Raw genomic sequence first — 24,425 nt, forward strand, 5'->3', positions numbered from 1 at the left:
CTCGCACTATGATCTGACCAATGTGACTTTGTGCCATGGAAGGGAATCTTGCCCCTTGAGCCTTGGAAAACCCTCCAAGTCACTTTTAAGATGAAAATCTTTAGACTATGGAACTCTTTCAAACCATACTTAATACTAGTAAAGATTGAGATCTCAAGAATTGCAAAAAGTTGCCATCCCGATCTTATGGATCCATGACATGCTAAGTACTCCAAACAAGGGCATCATTGCAAGAACTTCAACATCTCTACCGTAACTTCTCCAAATCTGATCCAAGTGTGATGGCTTAGTCCATACCCCCCAACGCACTTCAACTCCAAATGAAGCTAAGGAGAGCCAAAGGGAAGCCATGTACCAAGACTGCACCTTCCATGCAAAAGACAAGCTGACCAACCTGTTTGTCTAAGTTCAAGGCAAGCGAGAAAGATTCGGTGAAGAGGCCAAGGAAATCAACCCAAGTATTTGACTTAGCGATGAGGGCCAAGTGTCTTGGCAAACAAACCAAGATACCCAAGTCCCCAAGACTTGAGGCAAAGGTGTGAAGAAAGGAAGGAACTACATAAGGAGCAACCCAATGGACTGCCTCCCTTAAGGCGTGGTGCAACATGGCAATAGTTGAGCCACCACACCTTAACCCCAACAACACGACAACTTGGAATCACGCTTACAAAGCTTGATACGTAAAGCCAAATAAAGCTAGGATTTTGAAGCCTCCACTTCTCAAATGTAATTGAGTCGAGGGTGGACAGGAATGAAAAAGAACAAAAAAAAGAGTCTGGATGGGCAAACATTGGTCAACTTGATAGGAAAAGTTATGTAAGACCCCCAAGTTGTAATGTAGTAGACATTGACCAGCTTGATAAAAAAGGATGTATTAAAACCCTGCTAATGAGTCAAGTCTTAAACTGGCAAAGATAAATCAGCTTGATAGAATGAGCCAAGGAGAGGGGGAGGGGGTGATTTTAGAGCCACTTGTTCCTTGGCTTGCCTACCCTAACTTACAAGGGACGCCTTTTTGCTTTGATTAAGACTCATGGTATAACTATCCAATGAACAGCAATTGGTTTTTTCTTTTCTTTTTTCTTTTTAGCATAAAGGGTTGTGGCTAGTTATACTGCTTAGAAGAAATTACAATGAACTACAAATTCTCAATGGTGTAGCTGGAGCTGACTGCAAAACAGTGAGGGAGATGGAAGAAGCCATGCAGGAGGGGTAACATCACCAGAGTTTACAACCTTGTAAAATGAAAAACAGGCCATGGAGATCCCAAGTGTCTTGTTCTAAACAACATAATTAATAAGAAAGGTTCAAAAGGGAGTACTTTAAATCATGAACAAGTTGCATACCCAAATGAGGAAGATGATAGTCATCATTCAGTGCTGCAACTGAATTCGTATTATGGCCTGCATGTTAGTACTGCGACTGAATTTGTACTTTGGCCTAGATGTTATTTGGTTGTGTGAGTTGCACTGATTCACAAGATATGTGTGATTTTTGTAGAAAATTCAACGAGCAGAAAGACGCTTCCAAACTGAAATTTTAAAGATGATTTTGATTAATTATGCAAGCCTTTCTTTGATAAAAGGTTAGCACTCATAATATGGCATGTTTAGCCATTATAAATGAATTTCTTTTGTTCTTTTTACAAAAAACAGGAAAAATTTGACTGCCATATCTCAATCCATCAAAAGTCATAGTTATGATTCTAAGAGATGTGGAATCAACTGGGTAGTGGCTCCTCATATGCAGAGACTTTGAGAGGGAGGCCTATTAAACTCACAGTTGGCAGGTAGCATCCCTTATATCATTATAGCCTTAAAGAATGGTATTGAGTGTTCTGAATCAAGGCGCCTGTGCTAAAATACATGAGATTTGCAGCTGCAGGGTGAAAGCACCTTACCTTGCCAGAACCAACTACTTGATGGGGCTTCACTAGGTCCCATCTTTACACTTACAATCTCAGCTCTTTGAACAAGCATGTTGTAGAAGGCTTCACTCCATGAGCACATAGTACCAGGGCTTCCTTGTTTGTGCAATCCTCAATCATTCTAGCTGGATCCTTCCCACCTCCATGTTGAAGTAAGTTCTTGCGCAAAACCTCACCAGCATCCAGGGAAAGAGGATCTTCCTTGAAAATTGTGTCCCATATTGTTGCAGCAAAGCATCTTGCATACAAATAACTATAGTAACCTGGAGAAAAACAAGTGAAATTAAGATCAGCAACTACATGCATGTACTGAGCAGAACATAAAAACGATACCCTATTCTGGATTGAAATTGCACAATTTATTTACTAGAACCATATTGTTCAGACCAAGGTAATTCCAAGGGAGAAATGGCCAAAAGAATACAGAGAGAAGCAAAATCTCATGAGAGGATCTGATTGTTCACATCAACAATTGCCAATTGGCCTTAAATAGGTGCAACACTAAATAAGATCTCCTGTTGATATTATCATTTTGTAAGCATCTTGGTATCTCTTATATTAATTGTTGTCCAGTGAGCATTGTTATGCAGTGATGGTCCCCTAGTGTGTTCTTTAATTAATAATGTAATCCAAATTTTAAGGAATTTTCTGCCATTACTCTCTTATTGTCTTTGAATTGTGTTTTTTTAGGAGCAACGTGACCTACTAAGTTAAATTGTTAGTTACACCAACTGTGGCTTGTAATAAATCTATTTGTTGTCAACTGTACTCTATAACAATTGTGCCTTGTACTTAATGGAAATTTTCTTACGCAGCTACCCCCAGTGCTTCAATGAGGTGGTGTACTTAAGCAACCTTTTTCACAAACTCATTGCTGTGCAGGCACATTTATGTGAGTCATCTGTGCACACTGCATTGCTGAGGTGTTGAGTCCATCAATATCACCATCCGCAAGACATGTCAAAATAATGAAGATGCTTCAAAAGAGCTTCAACTGCATTCTCATTCATTTCTGTTCCTATGACATATGCTTCTCCTTCGGTATTGTTTTGAGATATAGACATTGGCTGATGTGGCTTGTGCAATATAAGGGTTTCAAGTCCATGACCAAGCAAAGCCTAGACTTGAAATCTTCATTTGTGGCCAAGTTGGTCTATCTAGATTCTGTTGCACTTGTTGAGTATCCACTCAAGCTTTAACTTTTGAATTGTGATGAATCAGTTATGCAAATTACACATTTGGCCAGTTGAAAAATGTTAATTTTCAACATCTTTGAAAGTTTTTGAAGAGTACGTTGATAGAAGCACTAAGAAGAAGAAAGAATCGAAGTGATATAATTTGAAACAAAGAGCAAAATTTTGGTGGGGTAACATCATGTAAGAGCAATGATTACAACTATCCTGTTAAATTGTTAATGTAAGAGCAATAACTAAACCATCCTGTTAAACAGTTAGTAAAATTAAAGACAAAAATGCACTCAAAATGAGGCCAGGACGGGCAGAAAAATTTCAGACCTTAATATTTTCTTCTAATCCGACCAAAATCTGCCTGATGGGCCCTTTTAAGTCCTAATCATGCATACTATTAATGACACTGGCTCAATAAGAGGCATTCAGTGCCAATATCTCGACTTTTTGATAGCACCAAAAATGAGACACATTCCTTTTCAAGCTGAATATATGACTCTTCACAGAATCAGTGGCTTCCTCGTTTTGGTAACCATTGAAGCTGCCATGGAGGACACTCCTGGAAGAAAACTATTGGCAGGATTGTACCAGGACTAGAAGCACCGTTGCACAGTTGTGGTCTTTTGTAGGGGAAGGGGTGAGATGCAGGTGGCGAAATGGAGGAAGTATGGAGGATGGGAGGACAAAAGAATACAGGGGGGAGGGGTTGGGGGCAGTGTGTTTTTCTTGAGAGTGGAGCCGCAGGAGGGAGAAATGAGGGCAAAGAAATGCCCATGCCCGGCAGCAAAGGGTGGATTTGGGTATTAGACAAGACCATGAGGGTTGTGGTGTGGCTACACAAGAAGCAGGATGGCACAAGGAGGGGGAGGAAGGATGTAGAGGACACACAAAGCATGAGTGGATCTGCATCAGCATCACTAGCTGAAGCCTGCTGCTAAATCTTCGGGGGAAGGGGAGGGCAGCAGGAATGCTTGGGGCTTTGTTGGGGGGAGGGGGTTTGAAGATATTGAGAGGAGGGAAAGAAAATCTCACTCACTAGGCATCGCTCTCTCCAAAAAGGACGTTTGAAGATGATGAGAGGAGGGAAAGAACATCTGACTTGCTAGGCATTGCTCTCTCCAAAACTAAGGAAGTACAACACAATCAATTACAGTTTTTACTGGAACATACCAGCACCATATGTGACTAAGTGATTGAATCGTGTATGCCAATGAGTCCCTTCAACATGCTTCCAGCTTGTATGTTTATGTTTTAGAGCTGCATATACAGAGGTTGTGTCCTTTTCCGGAAGTGGCTGCTCTCCAAAAAATGTCTGGTCAATTATGGCATAGAATACCTGAAATAATAACTTTGGTGAAACTTTGTAGTATTTTATACCTACAGGAAAGAATACCTACATTGCACAATGCAGATTTTAATTGATCTAGGGTGAAGTTTCCTGTGGCATTTGTTTTCTGGGTAAATGTTCCCTCATTTTTTAAATCAAATATTGGAACCATAAAGAATTTAACTGTGTTCCCTTCTTGCAGGATGGTAATATGATTTTCTTCCTCAAAAACTTTGTAAAATGTTAGAGCATAGATACAATGGGACTTATACCTGCCGTTGCAATTCAGTTGCACAGAACATATTTTTACCCTGATTCATTGACTCAACCAGTGTCTGTGGAATCACTTCTCCGGTTGCATAATGCTTTGCAAATCTACGAAGCACTCTGTAATCCCATGCAAAGTATCTGGAAAAGTAAAATATCAAGTTAACAGCATTTCGGAAACTTAAACTGAACAAATGTAATTAAGCTGACAGTTGAACATGGATTATGCTGCATGAGCTCCATAGTCACATGGAAAGGCCATTTTGGGGTCTCCCATCCCCATTCCCCGTTCCTAGTTGTTGGGGTAAAGGCACCTCTGTACCCACCACTGCACACTGCAGGTGACGGCGGGTGCCCGTCACTGTCACTTTATTCTTTATTCTTTTAGTGACAGTTTGAATAAAGGAAAGCCTGGTCACACATTGTGACTGTTGGAGTTCCCATTTGGTCTTTCTCTCTCTCTTTCTCTTGCTCTCCCGCCATAGCTCTCCTGTGCAAGCTTCAATCCTTCTCACCTTTCAACTGGTATCAGACCATGGTTGCTCGAGCATTCCGACTTGGTTTGTGACTCCTTCAGCTTCCTATCGATTACCTACACTCATTGGGTCTCCTTCCCCGCAGCCATAGCCAACGCTCCCGAGCTCCCGTTACTCCCCAACTTCCCGAGCACCTACCCGGCCCATTTGGACACCCTAAGGGCATTCCTTCAAAGGTATTGAAACTTTCTTTTGTTATTTTACTTCAGTCCACAGGTTTTGTGAAGCAGGGTAGCCATGTCCTCTTGCTTCTTGTGATGCCTACCCTCTACTGGTGACTTTGCCCTTCAAGAGGGAGCTCCTGGGGGTCCTTGACTACTCCCCCAACCTTGCCCTGACCTTTCCCAACCCTTTCATAGGCCCCAGATCAGTTTGGGCCAGCTTAAAGACCTGCAAAAAAAAATTCGTTTTTTACTTCACCCCTCCCTTAGCACTCATTGGTAGCTTGAAAACACTTCATTTGGCACTTGGGAACACCCCCTGGATGCTCGACATTGGTGGTTATCATTGGCATTGATTTGTGGACTGATTTACCTTAATCCAGAACTGTTTTCCACAGTTCACAGGTAGCCACAAACAGTGTTACATCAGCACTTTATGCTTATACTTGGTTGGCATTGACATTGGTTGCTCGGTTGGTTCTAAATGCTCCCCAAATGCTAGGGGAATGTATACCTATGATGTGAGATGCTTTTGGGGCTGAATTTACTTAGTCATTGACTATTTTACATAGTCCACAGGCAGCCCAAAACAAGGCAGTCCTTTATCATTATACTTTATGCTCATGCTACATAGTCATTTGATGCCCGATTATGCCTGGTTGGTGCCTATACATATGGGAAAGTATGCCTATGGTTTGTCTATGGTTTTAAGCTTGGATTGAGCCATTATTTGCTAAGTTTTGAATGTTTATTTGCTGTTGGAATATTCAGGGCTGAAGCTCTTTTATTTATGTTTGGATATGCCTATTGCATTCGGACTATGTCTTGGATGTATACATTGATGTAGTGACTCTCGGGGATTGATATAGGGCTTGGATTTGCTCTCGAATCATTGGCTGAGCTTGAGCTCGCTTCGCATGGCATTTGGATCTTCATCTCTGCTGTACTTATGGCATGTACTTTGCTTATGTCTGACCGGTCTTGATATGCTTGGCTTATGCCACTTATACAAGCTAGTTACATTGTTTGGAGTTGGATGCTACTGAGCCTTGCTTTGGCTTGACATTTGATTTACTTTGGCTATTTCTCCGCTTGACAGAGTTACAGTTTGGATGTACTTAATGCCCATGGATGCTATGTATGGATGCTACACGGCCTATATGCTCATGAGGTTTCATTGATGCTTGATCTTGGATCTGCTGGCACTGGTGCTATCATATGTCCTTGTTGAGCTTCTTTGCTTGATATTTACGGCTTTTGTGCCAGTGGGAGTGTCTTGATACGCTTGGCAAACATTGAGCAGGCGGTTTATGCTACTTGAGCAGTCGGATACTTGAGAGTGGGATCTTCACTTGAATGTTGCATGGTTAATATGCTGTGGTTCTCACAGATGTACTTGGGCTGATTTGGGCTTTGCATTCCCTAAGCATACACCTCTTTGTGTCAGGTCTTGCCAGTGTTGTGTATACTTTGCCCTATGACACAAGGGGTGTGCCTGCTTACTAATGGATTCATTTGACATGCTTGGGTGTTTGCTCGATATCCGTATGACTGTCACATGCTGATTTATGTCCACTTGATACCGGTTATGTTTTGACAGTCAGTGGTTGACTTGGTGCATTCATTTTGCCTACAGTTTGTTCTCATTATACCTGGCTGTAATTTATTATAGCAAGCAGTTATGCATGGACTGACATGGAATTTTCATGCTCAATCATCCTAATTTTATGTACTTTTGATGGTACTTAGTGGGTAGTATCATTAGCTATCAGTTTGTGGCCATTTTGCCTTAGTTTTGGTGGTATTTCGGCTGTTTGTAGCAGAAAACAGCAAGCAGTTTTGCACTGTCTGTACCGTTTTGGACTGCAGTATGGCATCTTCTTCCACTGATAGTGCTATCTTCAACATCACTAAGCTTGATGGTATGAATTATGCCTACTAGAAGAGCCAAGTTTGGAAGGTATTGGTGCAGAAATTGCAGCTAAACTCGCTAAGGATACATGGCGAGCAGCCTGAAACTATGACTAATGACGAATGGGATAAGCTTGATGAGTTATGCAAGTCCACCCTCATCTTGTCTCTCACTCAACAGGTGCATTATAATGTGGTTGAGGAAGCAGAGAGTGCTTGGCAGCTTTGGGATAAAATTAAGAACTTCTATGACAAGAAAAGTCCAGCAAATCAAATGTATTGGGCTGAAGTAGCTTATGGACTTGTGCATGAAGGAAAATATGACAATGTCTGCTCATTTGAGCCAGTTCCATGCTATTCTCAAGAACTTGACTTCGCAGGGTATTACTTTTAATTATGAGGTTACTCCATTGTTTTTGCTTGGGACTCTGAGTAAGTCATGGGATGTATTTCGCACTGCCTTATGTGCTCCTGCTACTATTTTGAACTTGCCTAATGTAGAGAGTGCTTTTCTACAAGAAGAGATCAACTGTAAAAACTTAGATGTCTCTCGTGTGTTGCATGCTTTGACTGTTAGAGGCAAAGATGGTAATGGAAAGAATGACTCTGGGTATGGACGTGGCAGAGACTCGCAAAAGTCTAGGTCTAAGTCACGTGGTGAGTCATGCAGCAAGTCTCGTGGGAGAAATGCTAATGTGACATGTCATCATTGTGACAAGAAGGGCCATCTACGCTCACAGTGTCATGAGTTGTGCAATGAGAAGTGCAAAGAGAAGGGGAAAGATAAAGTACAGGAAAAGTCCTCTAATCGCAATATTATGCCTGCGAAATCTAGTGTGAAAATCGAGGAGATAAATGTCATGCAAACTGATGACTCTGATAGAGAGTACATACTTGCAACTAGTTCTTATGATGCTATGCCGTTGACCGAGGTTCACTCTATGTATATGCAGTGCTAGGTTTTAGATTTTGGTGCTTCATTTCATGTTACACCATGCCGTGAGCGATTCCATTTCTATCGCACTGTCTCTGGTTCAGTTCGCTTGGGTGATGACATGTCACTTGCTATTGTTGGCATTGGGGATGTACGATTGCAATTCTCTACTGGCAGTACTTTTCTGTTTCCGGATATACGTCATGTACCTACACTTACACGTAGTCTTATGTTTACAGGGCAGCTTGATGATACTGGGTTTCATGTTTCATTTGGGGATTTTGCTTGGAAGATCACACGTGGCAAACTTGTTCTTGCTAGAGGTGCCAAGGCTGGTAGCCTCTATTCTCTTGTAGTTGATGGGTCCTCTGTTAATCATGTTTTGTCAGTGGATTTTATCCCACATGTATCTCTTTGGCATGCCTGTTTGGACCATATATCTTTGAAGGGAATGAAAATGTTTTCTGGTTTGCAGTACTTACCGCCCCTTGACTATTCTTGTTTTGATTCATGTGAGCATTATCTTTATGGCAAACAGACTAGGAATATGCATAAGAAGTCTGGTTGGACACGCATGGGTGAGCCCTTGGCATTAGTACATTCGGATATCTGTGGGCCCATGCCCTGTCAATCTATGGGTGGTGCAAAGTATTTTGTAACGTTTATTGATGATTTTTCACGTAAAGTCTAGGCTTATCCCATTAAGCTTAAGTCAAATGTCTTGGCTGTGTTTCAAAGATGGCTTGCATTGGTTGAGAACCAGACTGAGCATAGGTTAAAATGCCTTAGGATTGACAATGGGAAAAAATATATGTCACATGCCTTTGAGCAGCTATGTGACGAGAGAGGTATTAAGCATCAGTTAACCGCCCCCTATATCCCACCCCATTATGGTTTGGCTGAGCGGATGAATAGAACCATCTAGGAGTGTGTACGCAGTATGCTTAGCTATGCATGCCTACCAAAGAGCTTTTGGGCTAGGGCAGTTAGTACAGCTATGCATATCATAAATAGATCACCTTCTAGTGGTTTGGATTTCCAAGTTGCAGAGGAGATATAGACTGGAAAATCTCCATCTTATGCGCATCTACGTGTCTTTGGATGTGAGGCATTCTGCCATGTGCCCAAGGACAAGCGTAGTAAGTTGGATCCTAGGAGTATCAAATGCATTTTCCTTGGCTATGGAGATGCAGGTGAAATGGGTTACCGCCTCTAGGATCCGCATGTGCGAAAAGTCATCTGTAACCATGATGTAGTCTTCCATAAAGACAAGATGCATAGGTAGCCTGAGAAGGTGGTCGAGATACGCATGGTTATATTCCAGGAGGAGCCACGTGCTCCAGTACAGCCTGAATAGTCAGACGGTTAGCCTGCAGCAGTAGTTGGTACACATGGCCAGGGTATTGGACAGGATGCTAGACATGTAGCAGAGCCTGCAGTGAGACGATTTACTAGAGCTAGACGTTCACCTAATCGATTTGAGCTCTCGATGCATTATGTCTTGGTTACAGATGCCGGAGAGTCTCTTACTTATGGTGAGGCTATGCGCAAGGGTGACGGTCACTCCTGGGAGAGAGCTATGCAGTCTGAGATGGACTCCCTGCATAAGAATATGACTTGGGATTTGGTTTCCTTGCCTATTGGCAAGAAGACTTTGCCATGCAAATGGGTGTACAAGCTGAAAAGCACCCTTGGATACCCCAAGCCGGCTTATAAGGCAAGACTTATTGCTAAGGGTTTTAAATAGGAGCATGGAGTTGACTTTGATGAATTATTTTCTCATGTGGTTAAGATGACCACCCTATGCTTAGTTTTGGCATTAGTTGCGCAGTTTGACTTGGACATGTATTAGATGGATGTCAAGACTACATTCTTGCATGGGAATTTGAATGATGAGATTTACATAGAGTAGCCTAAGGGCTTTGCAGAACCTGGCAGGGAGCATCTAGTGTGTAAGTTAAAAAAAAGTCTTTATGGCTTGAAGCAGGCATCTAGAGAGTGGTATTATAAGTTTGATGTCTTTATGCAGTCACAGGGCTACAACAGGAGTGCTATGGATCTGTGTCTTTACACGAAGAAAGCCCATGATGGCTCATTGCTTATTTTAGTACTTTCTGTAGATAATATGTTGATAGCATGGAAAGCTCATGATGAGATGGATGCTCTTAAATCTCAGCTGAAGAAGATCTTTGAGATGAAGGATTTGGGGCAAGCCTTTCACATTCTTGGTATGCGTAGTAAGTGCAACATGCATCAGAGACTACTTTACCTCTCATAGAGGGAGTAAATTCATAAAGTCCTTGAGCGTTTCCGCGTGGAGGATGTGAAGCCTATTGGCTATCCATTATCTTTTTATGTGAAGGTCTCACAAGCCGATTGTCCGCACACAGATGAGTAGAGGGCCGAGATGGCCAAGATCCCTTATGCATTAGCTGTGGGCAGTTTGATGTATGCCATGATACCCAATTGATCAGATATTGCCTTTGCAGTTGGTGAGTACGTCTCACATGCCTTTGAGTAATTTTGTGACAAAAGGAGTATTAAGCGTCAGTTGACTGCCCCTTACACCCCTCTCTAGAAAGAATGGTATGGCTAAGCATATGAATAGGACTATCCAGGAGAGTGTCCGCAATATGCTTAGCCAAGCAAGCTTACCACAACATTTTTGGGCTAAGGCAGTCTCTTTTGCCGTGCATCTCATTAATAAGTCACTTGTACTGGTATTGACTTCGAGGCTGCAGAGGAGATATGGATATGAAAGACTCCCTCATATGCTCATTTGTGTGTCTTTGGATGTGAGGCCTTCTCCCATGTGCCCCTAATGACAAATCCAATAAACTGGATTCTAAAAGCGTGAAATGCATTTTCCTTGGCTATGGAAATATAGGTGAGATGGGATATCGTCTTTGGGATCTGCAAGCACGAAAAATGATATGCAACTGTGATGTTGTGTTTCATGAGGAAAAAATGCATATGTAGCTTGAGAAAGTTGTTGAGATATGCAAGATTATCTTTCAAGAGGAGCCCCCTACTCCCGCACAGCCAGCTAGACAGCTTACACTAGTAGCCAATCCTCATGGCTAGGATGTTAGACATGATATTGGATAGGATGTTGGACAAGCGGCACAGTCTGCTTTGAGGCATTCTACTAGAGATAGACAACAGTATGACCATTATGAGCCCTCCATAAATTATGTCTTAGTTACAAATATAGGAGAGTCTCTCACCTATGATGAGGCTATGCGCAAGGGTGACAGTCACTCCTAGGAGATGGCTATGCAATCTAAGATTGACTCATTGCATAAGAATTGTATGTGAGATTTGGTTTCCTTGCCTAGTGGCAAGTGGGCTTTGCCTTGCAAGTAGGTATACAAGTTGAAAAGTATCCCTTGATACCCCAAGCCAGCATACAAGGCTAGATTGGTAATAGCAAAAGGTTTTAAGTAGGAGCATGGTGTTGACTTTGATGAGGACTTCTCTCCTGTGGTTAAGATGACCACTCTACAGTTAGTCTTGGCTTTAGCTATACAGCTTAACTTGGACTTGTATCAGTAGGATGTCAAGATGGCTTTCTTACATGGGGACTTGTATGATAAGATATATATGGAGCATTGACACACTATATGACTACACCTGGGAAGAAACATTGGGATGCCGTGAAGGGTATCATGAAATACCTGAAAGGCACAACAAATATATGTATTTGCTATGGCAGCCAGGATACAGTAGTTGTGGGGTACACAAACTCCGATTATGCAGGACATGCACATAGTAGGAAGTTCACTTCTGGCTATGTATTCACCTATGCTGGAGGTGTTGTCTCTTGGATTCCAAGGTTCAAAAGCGTGCGACTCTCTCTACCACTGAGGCCGAGTATATTACAGCCATTGAGGCTTGCAAGGAAACCATATGGTTGGGCCGTTTGGTTCATGACCTTGGGATTGATTCTATACCGACACTGCATTCGGATTCTATGAGTGCTATTCAACTAGCCAAGAATCCGGACTTCCATGCGCAGACGAAACACATTGAGGTGAGGTATTACTTCATACGTGGGGTCGTGGAGGACAAGTCTGCTGATCTTGTCAAGATCTTCACTATCAAAAATTCTATCGATCTGCTCACGAAAAGCCTCACTACTAAGCGCTTTGCCTTCCTCAGGAGATTGATGGGCGTTGGATGAGATGACGTTTTTCCTCATCATGTTGTACATGAGTACATTTGTACTGTCTTTTCTTTTTTTTTTTCCTCATCACTGGGGCAGATTCGCCTTTAAGTGGGAGGTTGTTGGGGATAAAGGCGCCTCTACCAAGCCACCCATGTATTACTATACTGACAGTACCCACCACTGCACATTGCAGGTGGCGGGCGCCCATCACAGTCACTTTATTTTTTATTCTTTTAGTAATAGTTTGAATAAAGGAAGGTCCGATCACACATTGTGACTGTTGGAGTTCCCGTTTGGTCTCTCTCCCTCGCTCTTGCTCTCCTGTGCAAGCTTCGATTCTTCTCACCTTTCACTAGTTCCCGTTTCAAGCCTATTGCATGTGACTAGATAGTCACATGGGATGGCAATTCATGGCCTTCTCTTCTCCCTTCTCCATTCCCATTTCCCATTCCATGTGACTATCACAAGCTCTCATAAAGCAATCAACAATGTTGACTTCACAGAGAATCATCATACGATTGAGTAATATCACTTTTGTAATGGACCTTGTAAACTTGTGAAAAGACAATTAGATGCAGAGTGCTAGGACAAGAAAGAATCTAAGACACCTTTCTTGAACTCAAAAGATTCTAAGCAGCTCTCTCTCTTGAAGTTAATATTGCTAAAAGTGTTGCCAACAATATTTTGACATTGATTACTATGAACTCATTATTGACTATCAACTCAAAAGTAAACTATTTTAAATCCTAAAACCTTCCAACGATATTATTAAAAAAACATGCAACACCTTTTATTTGTTTGGCTGGTTTTTGATCCAGTCCTACCCATCATCAGAAAGGAACTTCAACTTTTACCATTCTCAATGAAAAAAGCATGCCTTGTAAGAACGCACTAAGGATTAAGTAGAGGATGCAATGCCACTCTAGACAGCTTGGAGATATAAACATTGAACAATGAAAGTAAATACTATCTAGCTTCGCATCCAAATAGGGCAAGCACAGGTCTTAATCCTCTGGAGAAAAAAGAAGTGACAACTTCAACCAGCTACGTCTCTGGGTTCTTTACCATCAGCACACCCCCAATCCCTTCCCTTTCTCCAGCTCCACCCAGAGTTTCTCTCCTCTCATCTGTCCATGCAGCTTGGTTTCTCCTTTCTACACCTCCCTCCCTTCCTCCAGCTATCACTAGAATGACAAATGGGCTTAATGATTTAATTAAAATGAAGTCTAATTCTAGTATCCCTACCTCTTTTCACAATAACTATTGCACTAGCAGTGAAAGATTTGACACCGGGGCATGTAGTGGACAAGTATACAAGATATTTGCTACAAGGATAGGGAAAAGGGAACAAAATGTAATGTGAAACTTTTATTAACTTGAAAATTTGCATAATAGAATTGAGTTACATTGAAAGTTTTGCCTAATAAGCAGCTCACCTAGGGCACATAAGTTATAAAGCAAGCTGTGAGCTTAAGTTTCATCTTGTGAGCAGCTCACCTATAAGTAACAACAAAGTCATTAATTAGCCCTTAATAAAAAATGAGATTGGTTAAGGAGTAGCTAATCAATGATAGAGACTTTAGATTCACCTCCAAAGTATGGACGTGCTTGTTCCAGGCCATTGGGACTTAGCTATGTTTTAATATTGACTATCATCCACAAACTAATGGTCAAATAGAGAGGGTAAAACTAAATCATTGAGGATATTCTAAAGGGAGAGAATCAAGAAGGTGGATCTAGCACCAATGTCTATTGGAATTGGCCTACAATTTTGCCCACCAATAGGCCATCAAGATGTTGCCATTTCAAGCTCTTTACAATCAAGAGTGCCAAACTCCATTCAAATTTTCATACCTATTCTCTAATCTTGGCTATTTGGGGTCTCTTTCTCTCTCATGTTTGGAGAAGGCCAGGTTTGGAGAGCTGTAGCAGCAAAAAGAGATGCATGCTTGCTAGGTTTTTGTGGTGAACAGCAAGAGGAGATTGTTTTGCAGCCATTATGAGGTGTTGGATAATTGGAAGTCAAATTATTTATTCTCCTTTCTCTCTCTCTGGCTGTGCAAGCTCTATTATACAACATATCTAAAATAGGGTTTGAAGTTTACATCAGTTCAATAGCTAGGGCTTGCAAAAATCAATCATCCTTTGTGAAGAATTGCTTGTTTAAGACATTCCAATCAAAATCCCCAACTTGCCCCATATTTTGAGTCAGCAAATCATTTGAAAATTCACGGTACACAATAGGGAAAATATTTACAAATATGTAGGTCTGATTTCCAGCCATTGAAAGCATTAAATTCAACATCATCTCATGGCAAATGCATGTTAGGGATTTCAAAGGCATACTGCAAGAAGAAGCACATGGGGGAATAGTAGGAGGCCACTTCAATGCTAACACCACGGCTCCAAAAGTGCTACAATCGCAACTATGATGGCCAACCCTCTTCAAGGATGCCACTCGTTTTCTGCAAAAAGCACATGGGTGAATAGCTGGAGGCCACTTCAATGGCAACACAAGGCTTCAAAAGTGCTACAATCACAACTACAGTAGCCAATGCTCTTCAATGATGCCACCCATTTTGTCAAACATTGCAATATGCCAATGCACAAAGGTCTCCTTTGACAATCTACTATTGCCCATTGTAGAACTTCCCTATCCATGATGTTGTAAACCTCTTGCCACCCCAGCCCACTGGATGTGAGGGCGCTCTCCAATCTAAAGCTTGTCATGGTCTCGAGAAATGGGCATTCCAAACCACAAGCTGGCAATCAATCTCCTCTTGAGAAATTGGGGGCCTTTGTACGAGGGCCTTGCATAGGCCTTGCCAAATCCAGATGCCGTCCTAATGCAAGAAGGACATGTTATAGCTTACAAAACCATAGGATTGCAAGGTGTAGAAAAGAATTTGCAGGTCAATCAAAAAGAGCTGTTGGCTATAATTCACACTCTTTCTACTTGAAACACTATTTGCTTAAGGCTGATTTCACTATGCATACAGATAATCAAACTTCGGGATATTTCCTCACCCAAACAAAGTTGTTTGAGAAGCATATGGATTAGGCAAACTTTTTATCTATGTTTCAACTTGAAATACTACACATGGATGGTAGGAAAAATCTTGTGATTGATGCATCGTCTAGGGAATCACAGGTTTCACAATGTCCCAAATTGCTCACTATCATGAGTTAGATGAGATGAGGACACAATATGCAGAGGATGAGGACTTAGCAGGAGTGTACAATTAGTTTTCAAATGGTTTTTGATGATGCATGGACAATTTTGTGTCACAAAGTAGCTTAGGACTAATTTTGGTTAAGAACCATGCTCACCATATGCAAGGCATAGAGGCATTGATGCTACCGTTAAGGTAATTGAGCATTTGTTTTATTGGCTAGCTTTGAGATGTGATATTGATCACTATGTTAGGACATGCATTGTCTGTCAAAAAGTTAAACTTGGCAATCAGAAGGCACTGGGCTTTACAGCCTTTTCCTATTCACGATAAACCGTAGGAAGGCATAACTATGGATTTTATATTTGACCTTTTGAGGACACCCACAACGAATGGTGGGTTATAGACTATGATATGTACATCTTCAAATATCATTGTATGGCTTCGTCTATCCATTAGTGCGACAAGAATCCACGAATGACTGGAGAGACATATTTAAGAATATGGGTACTATTGAGCTAAAACACGCTTTTCAGCTGATTAGCATTCTTAAAACAGCCCCAAAACAAAAGATCTGAAGAAGCTATCATGAACAATCAAAAACTGTGAGGAGCAAGATTGCTGACGTAGCAAGACTGCCGACCGCTGCCAACCTTGCGTTGACCTTGGGGAGAACTGATGCGTCACCTACGAGTCCTTCCGCTGCCTGTTGGCCCTTCAACCTTGCCGTCAACCCTACCGTTCCCCTTTCGCCCTGCTGGCCAACTGCCACTGCTGCCAAGTCCTTGTTCCTACTGCCGCCTCACCTTCAGCCTCCTATCACAACCGCCTCCCTAGCTCACAGCAATCGCGCTGCCTATCACGCCTCAACCTGCTTTGCCCGCACTCTCCTCCTCACTCTGCAGCCATGGACACTTCCTTAGCCTCCTCATCCACCCTTGCAGCCTTCGTAAGATTCCTTGCACAAGCAACATCCATCTCCCCTTCCCCCGCACAACCCCAATAGGCAGACCAGCGGCTATACCCTGCGCCGCAACAGACCAGAAAGCACCCGCACCACCGACACATGGAGCTAGCGTATCTCCTCAGATGGCAGCCGGTCCTCCACCATCCTCACAGGATTCTAGTGCAGCCCCCCGCATACACTCGGCCGATGCCTTCCCACTGATCTGCTTTGCTCCCCGGACGACACAGAGCTGGCACTCAGGGACAAAGTGACGGCCCTAGAAGCATCATCCTTGGCCTGCAAAATGGTTGAAGATCGTCCGCCTATCCACAATCGTAAGGACTCCATCCAGTCTGCTCTTACTGGCACCCCAACCAGGATCACGTGAGTGGTGCTCCTTGGAAAGGGATGCTTCAGACCCCAGTTCAGCTCACCCGAGCAGATGGAGGTAGTGCTTGCTACCAGCCCGCTTGATGTTAGGACCTCAGTAGCATACTTTGACAGATGGATCAAGGGCCGGACTATTCATTGCTTGGAGATGGCACTGCCATCACCATCTCTTTTCCTGGCCTTGACAAGTATTTTACGCCATACCATTCTGAGATTGGCACTGCATTCGGCCATGTCATATAGAGGGATAGGACCTTTGCTGATGCAGTCTCAAAAGGCCCACATAGATACGGATCGGTCCGAGTGATAACACCCACAGAGTCTTTGCAATGCCTTCCCCAAAATATTAGAATTCCCTCCATTCACGGGGGCTTTCTTATCCAGCTAGTCTCTTATACAGGCCTCCTTGGTCAGTGCTTTGCTTGCACGATGATTGGACATCTTGCACAGTTGAATGCCCTAGGACACGCCGATGCCATACCTCCTTCAGGAATGAGGGAGGTGGTAGATCTAAGACGTGTCAGAGGAGTGATGCAGAGCGCCAGGGATGGCGCAAGGCTAGACAAAGGAGACAACGTCAACGAAGAGACCGCGCTGATGAGAGGTAGAGGCACGAGGGCCTACAGTTGAGACGATGGAGAGTGATCAGGGACCTCATGTCGTCAGCCCATGCAGAGCCTCTACAGCTCCACACTGCTCCCATAGATGCTCCTCTGGATGCCCAAGAGCTAGAGGTCCCACAGCCACCACTGATAGGGGCTGCATTGCAGATGGATGTGATTCAGCCCACGGAGGCAGAGATACCAGTAGCTTCTTAGGAGCTACAACAAGCTTTAGATATGCCACAATCCCCCAGACCATTGCTCCATCAGGTTGAGATTCTCGAGCTTAGCCCATCTCCGTACCCGATACACAGCAGGCAGCAGGGGAGGCTGTGATAGCCCAGGACAGTGAGCAGGAGGTAGAGGACTTAGATGTCTACTCTGAGGACTTCCCCCCATTACACCCCGTAGCAGAGATAGCGGAGAGGACACATGATCGAGTATATACCAGGAGGCAGCAGAGGTCGGCATGGGCTGTATAGCCACGCTGGTCCGAGAGGTTGAGACACACTCCATGAGGATACTCATGGAATGTATGAGGCTTCGGAGGTCGTCACTTTAGGTAGGGCTGGAGCCTCATGTGACAGGATCTGCATAGATATCTAGGAGGAGGATCGATTGATTTTCTTATGTTACAGAAGCATCATCTGTTGGCAGAGAAGATATCTTGATGCTACGGGAAGCTATTGCCAGGTCAGAGTCACACTTACTGGGCAGCAGCTGTAGGTGCTACTGGGATACAGGCTGGAGTATGTATATGTGTTGGGGAGCAGTGGACTTAGTCAGTACAGGGCTGGGATATTCTGATTCCAGGGAGAGCCATGTGGTTCTCGGTGAGAGTGGAGGAGACACTCATTGGTTTGTTGGCCATTTACGCCCCAAATGGCCAATGAGACAGGAGACAGTTTTGAACCACCCTCTGTCAGTCTCTACCATGGGTTGATCATTGGATGGTAGGGGGTGACTTTAACATGGTGGAGGCTCTTGAGGACAGGAGAGGCAGATGCACAGAAATCATTAGGGGAGAAGAGCAGGCTGCTTGGAAGGAGTTCTTATTCTAAATTAATTAGATGCCAAGACCCATGGTTCACAGCAGAGTTTGGAAGGACCACAAGCTCACTTCAGTTCTCCAAGAGAGATAGGGCGATAGCAGCTAGGACTTTCTTCAGGATTGATCGATTTTATGTGGATGACTGGGCCTATGACAGAGGCGCCTTACAGGCGTCATACCTGGCACGACCCTCTCGGACCACTCACCGATTCAGATACTTTTTCTTGAGAGAGTAGGGGAACCCCATTCCAGTGTCAGGATTCCAGAGCACTTGTTTTATGAGGATGATCTTAGAGAAATAGTCATAGTGTTGGAGATCTAGACCCTTCTGAGCTGGACAGGCAGATAGTGACTTGGATGAGAGCCTACAGGAGATTAGTTACCTCTTTAGAGAGGAGGCCACAAGGAGGAGACAAAGCCTTCTAGAGAAGGAAAGAGCTCCTAGGGCATCATTGGTTGCCTTACAGAGGGAGGAGGAGAGACGGCTAGGATGCAGATGGATAGTTGAGAGAATGCATACCACTAGGGCAGAGATTGACTCCATAAAGGAAGCTAGATCAGAGAACATATTTCATGTGAGTGCCTCTTTTTGGACTCAATCTTTGAACGCTGAATTTCAGCATATTGCAGGAAGAGATAACCCAGTGGCAGACATGTTATCTCGAGTACGTTATGAGAATGAAGATGGGATGATGGATGAGGAGGATGAAGATGACTTTCTTATGGCTGAAAATGATGTTGCAAGAGTGAATTTAACAATGCAAGGTGTTGCTACAACATTAACAGAAGCTTGGACAACAAAGAGAAGACACTTTAGATGTTTTGTATCTTGTGTAGAAGTGTTTCTGGAAGACAAATATGCAGGAGAGTGGCTGAGAATTGGTTAATACCTCAGTACATTAACAAAGAAAGATGAATGGTCAGATGAGGAGTTTAAGAAAACCAAGAGGAAAGCGTATGGGTTTTTTTTAAAGATGGATACTTATGGAAACATGCTAAAAGAAATAGGATATGCCATTGCGAGTTTTGGGTGACAGAGCTTCACAAGTAAAAGTAATGCAAGAATTTCATGAAAGCTTGTGGGCTGATCATAGAGGTGTTTGGGGTACTTTTACAAAGATCAAAGAAATATATTGGTGGCAGGGTATGTATAAGGATGTTGCTCACTTTGTGGAAACATGTACGACATGTCAAATGTATTCAACTGTGAGACATCGGGATGGATTGCAATCCACATATCCATCGTCTCTTCATTTTAAGTGGGTGGTGGATTTGGTCACAATGTCTACAGGTCTTTGGCAAATGAGGTATCTTATGGTTGCTCGTGAAGACTTGACTAATCAAGTGGAAGGGAAAGCTTTACGTACTAAGACAACAAATGCTGTGTGTACTTTTCTCTTAGAAGAGATCTTTTGTCGGTATGGCTGTGTGGGAAAAATTACAGCAGATAGGGGTGAGTTGGATGCAGATGAAGCTCATGATTTCTTTGCACGGTTGGGGATAAAGCTTGCTTTAACTTCAACCTATAACCCTAAAGGAAATGGAAAAAGTGAAAGAGGTCACCCACCTATTGTGAAGGCATTGGCAAAAGCATGTGGAGAGAATGTAAAAGAGTGGCCACGATTGCTCCCTTATACTTTGTGGGCCAACAGAATAACTCATAGTGCTGTTTCAGGATATATTGTGAAGGCATTGGCAAAAGCATGTGGAGAGAAGGTAAAAGAGTGGCCACGATTGCTCCCTTATACTTTGTGGACCAACAGAACAACTCATAGTGCTGTTACAGGATATATGCTTGCAGAATTGATATATGGTCAAAAACCTATCATGCCGATAGAAGAGATGATAGTCACATGGAGTGTGTTACCTTGGGAGGAGAAGTTGAATCAAGAGAAGTTGTTGGCCTTACGCATTAGACAATTGAAAAGAAAGTCAAAAGACATAGAGGCAGCAACTGCAAAGTTAAGGGCAGCAAGGATACAGAACAAGAAACGGTTTGACTAAAGACATAGACTGAGACCAAGAACCATACAAGATGGGGATTGGGTATTGGTTTATGATAGCAGTTTAGATAACCAGCATAGTGCCATGCGCAAAGTTTCCAAAAGATAGTTTAGACCTTATGTGGTAAGACAGGTGTTTGATAATGCTACTTATGCATTAAATGAGCTGGATGGGACAGCCATCAAACTTTCGGTAGCAGGGAAAAGAATCAAATTATTCAAAAGACAAGAATCTTAAATCTATGAGTTGTCAGAATTGGAAGAAAATAGTGGTCTTGGTATAGGGGCTAGCCAGGAAGATATGGAAGATGAAGAAGTAAAGGATATGGTTGCAGAGGATGAGGAGGACTTAGAATCCGGTGACAACTAGGATTTTGGCACATACCGGAGAATGTGCAGGTTTAGAGGGGGTGGATGTCGTAATGTTATGAGGACACAGTGTGAAAAAGTATGGAATACATAATCATCCGACTTCTTTATTGATCTAGAGAGTCAATGCGATCTGAGCCATTAGTACTAGTGTGAGTTGCATGGATTATCTGAGAATACTAGATTTTTGGATAATTTTAGCCTATTTTTTATATTATTTATTGTAAAAATCCGAAAAAGTTAGAAAAAAGCTTCTAGATTAAAATGGTATACAAAAAGCTAGTTGCTTTTTTAGTCAATTAGGGGATTTTCACAAGCGGGACAGACTCGCGAAATTGCGCGCATCACGATCGCTGTAAACGGAGTGATCTAGGAGATCTGTGAGCAGGTGTCCTACAGTTTTACCTCCCTTTTGGAGCCAATGGAGCTATCAGATTTGGGTTCCAAGCAGCAGAGAAGGAGCTTTAATTTTTATGCACGTTTTGTTCTACGAAAAAGCTCCAGGAGATCTAATGCCTGGAGATTGCTTCTGAGTAGTGCGAAGATTCCAGGTTCTTTCAATACATATTGATTCAATTCATTGTGATTTGTCTTTGTAGTGTTCTCTATCTTCTCTTCCATCTCCTATCTCTACTTCCTTCTACTTCTGATCCCTAGTGGATTCGACCTTTCGACAAAAATCCCTCCGACAACGTGCAGATTTCAGCCATCAACCTCCTCCCACGTAGCTGTCCAGCCCTCGAGATTGCTCGCACTCCATCCGTGTTTGCTCCTGCTGTTGGCACCTTTATCTATGCTGACGTCAGCTGCTAGCGACATCATCATCTACTGCCATCTGTGTTTGCTCCTGCTGTTAGCACCTTCATCTATGCTGACGTCAGCTGCTGGCGACATCATCATCTACTGCCATCTGATCATCCGCTCATCGCCAGCCACATCAGAAACTATTTCAGCTTGTTGTTTATGACAAATTGTGAGCAAATTGTGAGCATTTAGCTATACAGAGGATACTAGCACTTGGTTCTTTGACAGTGATGCTTCTAAACATCTCGTAGGGAATTTTTAGCCTCTATTGTTGCAAATCCTGTTGGCAAATCTTTGCAATGTGCCAACAATGTATCTTATATAATTAGAGGTATTGGAGAGATTGTCTTAAAAGCCATTTGATGGCTCTACCCTCTGTTTACAGGATGCATTATATGTGCCAGGAATAAAGAAGAATTTGTTGTCTATTTCTTCTTTAGCAAAGTGTGAAGTGCAAGTCACATTTGATAATGATAAATGCATGGTCAAGGATAAGGAATTCTTGACTTTGGTACTTACTGGCACATTATGTCATGGACTTTATGAATTAGATGCTTATTCGATTGATCATTTAGTATATTTGGTATTTACTATTACTCTTGTTATGTCATAGGTAGAGTTGTGACATGCTTGAATGGGGCATGTTAACTATGGCAGTTTGATGCTTATGCAACATACTCAGATGTTGCAAGGCTTACCTCTCTTGGAGAGACCTCTTAAGCACATTTGTGAGGGATGCATTTTGGGAAAATGCATCAATTTTCTTTTGCTTGTAATGTTGGTTTTCGAGCTACAACGAAGTTGCAAATTGTGCATTTGGATGTGTGTGGACCCATGCAGACAAAATCATTGGGTGGATACTAGTATTTCATCACCATCATTGATGACTTTACTCGTTTTTGTTGGGTCTATTCATTGGTGAAAAAGTCAGAAGTGTATGATGTTATTTTAGCTTTTACTGTACTTGTGGAAAATCAATTTGGCTATCAGATCAAGATTATCCGTTCATACCAAAGGGGGAACTTTCCTTGCTAAATATTTTTCTGAAGCAAAAAGGCATTGCATTTCAGTATACTACTGCATATACTCCACAACATAATGGATGGGTTGCAGAATATTCAGTTTGTAGTTTCAACCCTAAGCAACTATACGCATACCTCCTTGAGACATTTGGCTTTCAAGCTTGCAAGCCAATTAGCACATTGATGGTGGAGATTGGACTCAAGCTGTCTTTGCATGATGACACTGATTTGTTTGATATTCATACATATGCTCCAACAGTTGGATGCCTAATTTATTTATGCAAGACACTACCAAATATTCAGTTTGTAGTTTCAACACTAAGCAACTATACGCATAGCCCACGCATGTCACATTGGCAAGTTGTGAAGCACGTTTTTCGTTACTTGCAAGGCACCAAGACTCTTGGATTGCTCTATGCCAAGGGGGGGCTGTTGCACCGATGGGATCAAGTACAGTGCGAGTCTAGGGCTCGTCAGGAGCTCTGTTGTCATTTCATGTGCACTTGGGGTGGCCAAGACCTGTTTTTCGAGATGCAGGCAAGCAGCCCCAAAAGGCAATACACCCCCCTCTCCATGGCTTCTTGCCCCCATCCCCCCTAGACCGCCTTGAGAGGCTTGTACATCTGATATATTTGTGACTCTGCATTAACTCCAACTAGTTTGCTGAGCATGAGTACTTGTATTCATGGTTTTTTTTGAAGTAATATAATTAGCCACATTTTATTTGCAAAAAAGAAAAGGGAGAGCTGTTGCAGTTACATGCTTACAGTGATTCTGATTGGGTTGGTGATTTTGATTCATATCACTCTACAAATGGAAATTGTTTCTTTCTTGGTTCTTCTTGCATTTCTTGTCTTAGTAAGAAACAATCCACTGTTGCCACATTGTCTTGTGAAGCTAAATACAAGGCATCTTTCACTACTACAGTTGAATGTGCATGATTGAGATGTTTGTTGGCTGATCTTGATGTAGCTATCACACGGCCTACTCTGTTTACTGTACAAATGGAAATTGTTTCTTTCTTGGTTCTTCTTGCATTTCTTGTCTTAGTAAGAAACAATCCACTGTTGACACATTTTCTTGTGAAGCTAAATACAAGGCATCTTTCACTACTACAGTTGAATGTGCATGATTGAGATGTTTGTTGGCTGATCTTGACGTAGCTATCACACGGCCTACTCTGTTTACTGACAGTCAGAGTGCCATTGCAGTGGCATGGAACCTAGTGTTTCATGCACATACGAAACACACAGAGATACACTATCACTTTGTCAGAGAGGCAACAAGTAGGGGATATCGGCCTCTTGTCTATTGTCCTACCAACAACAATGTGTTAGACATCTTCACCAAATCTCTTCCTTTGCAATGCTTCAAATTTGATCTCCTTTGGTGGATGATCCTTGCATGCTGATCACTTTTCACTCCAGGGGAGTTTGTTGGGTTTTACTCACACCTAGGCTCACATAGGAGTGTCGGTGATCCGTAGTAGGACACTGAGGCACATTTTACTCTCTGTAAGAGGGATTTTTTCCCAAGTTATATTACTCTTTATTTGTGTATTTATGTTACACAATACGGTCACTTATATCACATGACACACTTTCGTGTGTGAATGGACCTTAAGGCACTTACACAACCCTAAAGTCT

General features: G+C 42.6%; 1 protein-coding gene across 3 annotated transcripts in view; it reads right to left on the reverse strand.

Moving 5' to 3' along the window:
• Positions 1 to 1,550: 1,550 nt before the first annotated feature.
• The window catches only part of LOC148031806 (Zincin-like metalloproteases family protein), a 164,119-nt gene continuing 141,244 nt past the window's right edge, over positions 1,551 to 24,425 (reverse strand). For 2 of the 3 annotated variants that reach the window (XM_087685474.1, XM_087685475.1), the window contains exons 15-17: positions 4,714 to 4,849; positions 4,285 to 4,450; positions 1,551 to 2,190 (exon numbers count right to left, since the gene is read on the reverse strand). In XM_087685474.1, the coding sequence (XP_087541600.1) occupies positions 1,952 to 2,190; positions 4,285 to 4,450; positions 4,714 to 4,849 (541 nt within the window). In that variant the 3' untranslated portion in view covers positions 1,551 to 1,951. Of the gene's footprint in view, positions 2,191 to 4,284; positions 4,451 to 4,713; positions 4,850 to 24,425 lie in introns of those variants that run through there. The other variant, XM_087685476.1, reaches the window with a different exon arrangement.

The sequence above is a fragment of the Lygodium microphyllum genome, chromosome 9, assembly GCF_053477565.2.
Source record: "Lygodium microphyllum isolate KBCC chromosome 9, Lygodium_microphyllum_v1.1.10, whole genome shotgun sequence".
Lineage (NCBI taxonomy): Eukaryota > Viridiplantae > Streptophyta > Polypodiopsida > Schizaeales > Lygodiaceae > Lygodium > Lygodium microphyllum.